We start from the raw sequence: 6965 nt of genomic DNA, 5'->3' as shown, positions 1-6965 counted from the left end.
TGCCACATTAGGCAGGTTAACTTTATTGTCCTCTGGTTCTTCTATCAGGAAATTGAATTGCTCGTCTCTCTGCAGTCATGAAAGTAAAACTTGGTTCTGCATACCTAAAGATTATTTATGAGGAGTTTGACTATTGATTCAGAATGAATAATAAAAGAGCCTTTGGGGCTAAGAGTATTAAGTTTAAACGTGTTGTCATAACAACCAGCCGTAGAAACTTTCTCCGAATTGGTTTTGAGCATCCCGTGTTTGATCTCGGCCCAAAATATGTTTGTTTGAACGTAGTTATTTGCAAAAGTTTCCAATTAAATTGGTTCAGCTGTCTCTGAGTTATCCAGGGATGGCAGAACGCCACGTCGAACCCCTTCTTGTAACACCTTGAGTTTCCAAAGTGTCTGCAAAATCAAGATGAAAATAATCGATGGAGAGACGATCGGGAACAACCCGAAACAATTTTTACAGCGTAAAGTAAAGCTTGCAGTCACGGTTCGTGATTATGCAGAGCGCAGGCGCGAGGTGACACGGGCTGTGAAGTCTGTACTGCAGGTGGCAGAGGTGCTTCAGTTATGCGGCCCGATGGTCCCCGCGATTTCATTGCCACGGAGCAGGGTTGCGCTGCGGTTCCTCTGCCGTTGATAAATCCATTGCCAGGCACCGTCCTGCACCCTGCAGTTTGCCTCACAAAAAGGGGAGTTCACCTTTGGAGGCGATAGTTGAGCGAAGGACCTTTAAAATAATCTCTGGGCTATCAGTTCTGCTGTTGAGTAATAAAATCTGAAATATCCTTCTGAGTGGAATAGGTTTCCGGGATCTTTTTACCTCCATCTAAAAAAGCACGGGTATTAGAATGGCAATAATTTTAAAATAAGTGACAGTTCCTGATAAAAAAAATTAAATTCATTAACAATAATAGGATACTGCAACAGCTTTTGCCATGGCGGTGGTGTTCTCCTCGCCGTGGTTCATGTCACCATCACAGACCTCAGCTCGGAGGTGCTGTGCCTTAGGTAGCCTTGGTTTGGGCCAACACTTGGCATGTGGCAACTCAGCCGAGAATTACAAACTGCAGTTTAATCGAGCAAACAGCATCATACTTAAAAAATAAAGTAAAATAAAGAGATATGAAGGGACCGGTTGCTGAAGGACTACTAATGGGCTGTGGAGCTTTCCACCTCGTGTTTGATGGCTGAAATCTTCCCCTGGTTGGGACAGATCATAAATCATTGCTTCTTGCTGGTTATTTCCAGTAAAAGCAAACCATTCTTGCAATCCTTTCTGTTTCTCAGTTAAAATAAACATGCTGTTTTAATTTGGCTGGTAGCACAGATGATGTGGGTACCCAGCTCAGCCCCGCACCCCTTTTGCCTTGGAAACCCCTGTAATTCCAGATGTGGAACCGTCAGATGGGAAGGCAAGCAGAGAAACACCGTGGGGTGGATGGGGGCTTGCTTTGGTCCTCATTTGGGATTTCTCACGTTGACATAGGAGGAGGATTACTTGCAGGGACAGGTACTTGGGGTGTAGTTCACAATCGTGATAACAGTTGGTGTTATTGGTTGGTTTCTTGCAGGTTCACTGGAATGAATTTGCCCGCCCCGGTTATCAGCAGTAAAAATTGGCTGCGGCTTCACTTCACGTCGGACGGCAACCACAGGCAGAAGGGATTCAGTGCTCAGTATCAAGGTAAATGCTTGCTCCTGGGCTCACTATTCACGCTGTGTCTTTAGCCAGGCTTTTTTTTCCCTGGGAATCTACAACTGAATTCCTGGGTGATCCTCCTGTGTCCTGTTCACATCAATTATTCAGGTACTGGGATGTGGCGATGCAGGGTACCACCAGGCTGGGGGTGATGTGGTGTCCCACAGAGACCACGCTGGCATTGATGCTCAGCTCCAGTGAGACCCGGTTGAGCCCGTTCTGATGAGGTGTAAACTGGTGTGTGCTGCTGGTCATGCTGGGAGGATGGATGCCAGGACTGGGACCTTTGGGTGCTGCTGAGAGAGGAGATGCTTTGATGCAGGAGCCAAGCAGAGATGAGGTCCTGTTGTGCTCTGAGCTTGGTGTGCAGCCATGGCTCGCTGCAGCCCATGCATCCAACGCATCCCAGTGTTTTGGGACCAAATGGTCACCAAAACTGGTGGGTTTGGGTGGGTTCCTTGGATCTGTTCACTCCGTTTCCCAAGGATTTGCGGTGCGGTGATGTGGTGTTGCTCTGGAGGCTGGAGCAGGCAGGGAGCAGTCACATCCAACTCTTGATCGCTCTCCAGAGGTTGGGGTTGGTGCAGTTCAGCTTCCCTGGAAAGGAAGAAACAGGACTTTTAATCAAAAAACGATAGCCCTGGAGCAATGGGAGCCAAGTGCAAGGGAGAGGAGTTTCCCATGAGAAATCTGCACCCTTGCCCTCTTGTTTAGCCTTAGCAACAGTCACAGCTTCAGCATGGGCTTTGCTTTATGAATCACCGTTGTTATTTACCTTCCATTGCTTTCCTTTAATGTATAAATTACTTTAAATTCTAAGGAAAAAAAGAGCTTTGTTTTTTCTCTGTGCAACACAAATGACTGCGTGCGGCTGAGGGCTTCTGAGCTGACATTTTCCTTTGCTGTCATGATTGCTGCTTTCTATTAAAACACCTGTCTGAATCATCCTTTTTTCTTAAATAGAAAAGTAAAGATTAATGTTATAATTTCCTCTGATTAGATAAATGTCAGGGGGTTCTAATCTGGCACACTCCTTGGAAGCTGTTTTGTTAGGTATAATGAGCTGTGCTTTTGTGTATCGAGTGTTTAAAAGATGAACTTAAAAATGTGCTCTTGAAGGGGCATTGGAGCAGGACCTGCGGCTGCTGGCAAAGGGAACCTGGCTCTCCCTTTTCACACATTTGCTGCTTTTTGGGGAGTTTGTCAGGTTCCTTCCATCTGTTAGGAAAGATTTCAGTACTTAAACAAACCAAAACAAGAAACAGAGCAAAACCACGCAGGGATAGAGGCCGGGTTTTGCAGTCAATGGGATCGGTGTCCATAGGACAGGAAAGGTGCCAACGCAGCTTCAAAATAAGTCAGCGTAACCCCTTTCGGAGGAACGTGACCTTGTTTGAACTTGAGTATTTTAATGTGGATAAATAAAGAAATACATACAAAATAGGGTCTGTAATGTCATAGAAAGTAGAGCAGGTAAAATGTGGTTTTAGCAGCCCCCAGGATTGTCCAAGAGAAGGAGGAAAGGGTTAGGATGGACCCAAACTGTTGTCCGTTTTCTGGAGACATGCACACACGTAATTTATTGGCAGTCTGCATCCTCTGAGACATTACCTGGCTTTGCTGATAATCTATAGGAAAGTCATTTCCATGGTCAGCATGGGTACATAGTTTTAGCAGGACACTTCTGTGTGCTCCATTGCAGCTCTTCCTAATCCATGCCCTCATTTGGGAATCCCTTTATGACTGCAAGAGCAAGGTCAGGTACAATCAGCCTGTGCACAGGTTTTCTTTGTGTTGAATACAGCAAATTCCTTCCCTTTATGGGTAAAGCTAAAATGTGTTTTCCTTTTTCCCTTTTACATCAGGTAAATCTTGCATTCTTGCAAATACTTTTCCCCCACACCTATAAAAGCAAATAAAAGGGACTATAGAGAAATCAGTGCAGTGATCTTCTTTTTCTTCCCCCCACTCCATCAGCCTCCATTCCTCAGAAATGAGGGGTGCCAAAACGGTGCATTTTGGGGTGTTTCTCTTCCCCTCCAAGCCCCGTAAGCAGCTGCCGTAGTAGCTACAAAGGAACAGGGCTTGGGGCTTCGTGCTCAGTAGCAGCTCCCCAGCAAGGGGAGCAGAGCTCCATGGAGAGGGTTTTTGCTGAAGCGCTGTTTTCCCAAATTAAAAATAAATAAATGTCTCCTTAAATTCTCGTTTAGAGCAACATGAAACGGTTTATGAGCAACACCCCAGCCCGCCTGCTTGCTGGCAAACCTTTGTAATGTCATCTCTCCGCGCTGACAGGACACTGCGTGTGCCATTAGATCTGTCGGATTCGTGCGAGCAGCAGAACCTTGCGCAAAACAGGGAAATTTCTGTTCATCCAATTATCCCGACACGGGCCTTTGTAGTCCCGTTCCACATCCAAATTGATAAACAAAATGGATCTTCATATACTGGATTTTTGAGGGCATATCGAGCAGGAGAATTGCTCTTGTTTATTTTTTTTTATGAAGCGAGTGGTGCCGTGTTGTGACTTGTACTAATGCAGAGTAATTTATAAAGCCTGACTTCCATCGTTCCGTCTCCGTGTTGCAAACGAAATGAGAGATTAAGAGGAGAGCGTTGTAGTGATCTCTCTTTATCAATTATTGTGGGAAGAGACACGATGCAATTAGGGGAGTGTATACTTTATGGATAATGCAGTTTAGTCTCCGTATTTCAGGATTGGCCCTCGGTAATGACTGTCTGCTTTCTGCTGCTTGTTTTCATTACCGGAGCTTGGCTTCCCATTAGTCACAAATTTGGAGTGGGGCTGTGTCTGTTGGCTGGGTTCTGCAATTAATACGGGTGAGCCTTTGTCATTTAGTGCATCCTTTTAAAAACTGGCAGTGGATGTGGCGAAGCGGTGAAGTCTCCATCCCCTGTGTCCTCCTGCTGGACCCGCGGCTGTGGAGCAGCCCTGCGGGATCCAGGCTTCCTTTATCGTGCAGAAATCAGCAGACCTGTGCTTTTTCCCCATGTGGCCGGGAGGAAGATTCGCTGGTAATCGTATCAGGTAGCTAGGAAGGGAAGTTGCGGAGAATATAAAAATGGAAATGATTTTTATAAAGCTGCTCTCTTCCTGCCGGTGCCCCAAAGCACTTTACAGAGCGATGAATTTAGATACTGCAAAGTCATGAGCTGCCGTGCATCCTTGCAGCGGCGCAGGTTCAGCCTCGGATGCTCGGGCTTGGCTGTGTTTTATTGACTGGGAGGGGAGTTTTGGCTGTGGCCGCAGGGTGGTCCCTGTGTCAGTTAATGGTCATTAACTGCAGCGTTTGTGGAGGGGGAGCGGAGCAGGGACCTCCTCAGCCCTTCATCCCCGTTACAGTTTGAGCTTTCCCCGCTGTGGGGCTGGGGGTGCAGGGGCCAGGGGCTTCACCCAAAACATTACCATCAATGTGACCCCCTGCCTTAACTGGGAACAGGCTTTAAGAGGGACCCTGTGAGCTCTTCCCCCTCCCCATGCAGCGTTTTGGAGGCGGATTAAAGCGAGAAAGAAACAAATCTGTGTTAGGTCGGCTTTGAAAGCTGCATACTGTTAATTATTTTTCCCCTCTTAAAAAAAACCACCAATGCAAAACCCCCTCAACAGATTAAAGACACTTAATACTGGTTAGAAAGACAAGGACAACATAAGCTTTTCTTCATGAATATTTTTTTAAGCTAATGCGCCTCTCAGTTTGATGGCTGCTTTATTTAAAGAGAAAGCAAAAAGCTGTAACCAAACGATGAACAAAAAGCTCCGAGGTAGCATCCAGCTCTGAAAAGCTCTACCTTAGGTAAACTTCAAGGAACGATGCTTGACATCTCCTGTCTGAAGCTCCTGCAAGCAGATGTTATAAACAGAATTATTTTTTTTTAAACCCCAAAAAAGCATGATTAAAAAAACCTTGTTAGTTATATCGGTAATTTCTCCTGACAGCTTTGTCTCAGAAATGTGCTAATTTAGGGATGAAAGGATGACAAGATAAAGAGCGAGAAAAAGAGCAGTTTGAAGTGGAAGATGGACTGATTCTCTCCATAGATAAGGGCTGGCTCTTCAGAAAAAGGATCCTGTAAAGTGATTTGGACGTGGCGCTTTCTGCTGTGAAGTTATTCCTTAACCACATTAACTTCAGATGTGCCAGTAAAAACTCGCCTGTGCGTTAGTCACAAATACCCCCGTGCGCCGCAGGAAAACGCAGTCTCCACCAGCGTCCAGATGGTGCTGGGAGCCTGGGTTTGTGCAGAGCCCTCCTGGTGCGGCGGCAGCGGCCGGGTCCAGGCCATGAAAACAAATTGCTGCTCCGTTGTGGGGTTTTTCATATTGCGAGGAGGATATGGGGCTCTCGGCCAGGGATGGGTGGATGGAAATCCTGGTGCTGCCCTCCTGTTCTCTCATTTTCTGGCTGGTTTTAGGTTGGGAGGTGAATGGTCACAGCAGGAGCTCTGAAACGAGCGCCGTGCAGCTTTTATATTATATTTATAATAGTGGGTCTGCAAATTTATACTTCTCTTTGCCAGTAGCATGGTTTTAATACGACCCTTTTTCCTGCTATTTCACTGCCTTTTTGAGTCTAGTGTTTCTGCAGATCACACGTACAGATTTTAGGTTATGGGGTGTTCGTTTGAGTGCTGTATTGCGAGGCTTTCCAGTGTAATCGATGCATTCATGGAATAACTGCATCGGTTAAACTGGGTGATCCGAACTCAGCGTTTTGCTCTCACCATCGCTGGAGTTTCTTAGAGTTTCCCTTTTGTCTGTGTCCCATTTTTAGGATAATAAGCCAAATTGCACCATTGCAGAAGGATGGGCTTTTGTGCCCCATTTTTCTGTCCCAGTTGAGTCCCCGTGGCTCAGATCCCCCAGACCTGAGGTGAGGGAGCAGGGACCCTCCTGGTTTTGGGGGTCAGGATTTGTTGGAGCTGTAATGGAAGGATGCAGGGTATCCTTCAGTGGGGATGATGTGCGAATACCACTTCATTTTATTTTTAAATAATCCCTAAAGCTTAGCTAAATCTTGTCCTTCTTTTCAATCTGTCTCTGCAGTCAAGAAGCAAATGGAGCTGAAATCCAGAGGGGTGAAGCTGATGCCCAGCAAGGACAACAACCAGAAGACTTCAGTGTGTAAGTTTTTCGGCTCCTCCTTGCTCTCTCTTTGTATAATGATCTCCTCGAACATTTCATTGGACTTTTCCAGTAATCTCGCTAAAACTTTGTCACTCTTTAAAGTTTTAATGCTTTTCCCCCT

The 6965-nt window shown here is 46.0% G+C and overlaps 1 protein-coding gene across 1 annotated transcript in view; it reads left to right on the top strand.

The window, feature by feature from the left end:
- Positions 1-1570: 1570 nt before the first annotated feature.
- Positions 1571-6965, top strand: part of LOC104537655 (CUB and sushi domain-containing protein 2-like) — a gene marked incomplete at both ends in the record, with an annotated part of 85281 nt that continues 79886 nt past the window's right edge. Inside the window, 2 exons of the mRNA XM_010180599.1 lie at positions 1571-1683; positions 6764-6841. Coding sequence (XP_010178901.1) covers positions 1571-1683; positions 6764-6841 — 191 coding nt within the window. The remainder of the gene's footprint in view (positions 1684-6763; positions 6842-6965) is intronic.

Source organism: Mesitornis unicolor, unplaced genomic scaffold (assembly GCF_000695765.1).
Source record: "Mesitornis unicolor isolate BGI_N332 unplaced genomic scaffold, ASM69576v1 scaffold16823, whole genome shotgun sequence".
Lineage (NCBI taxonomy): Eukaryota > Metazoa > Chordata > Aves > Mesitornithiformes > Mesitornithidae > Mesitornis > Mesitornis unicolor.
Note: the sequence above shows the minus strand (reverse complement) of the source record. Positions and strands in the feature narration are given on the sequence as shown.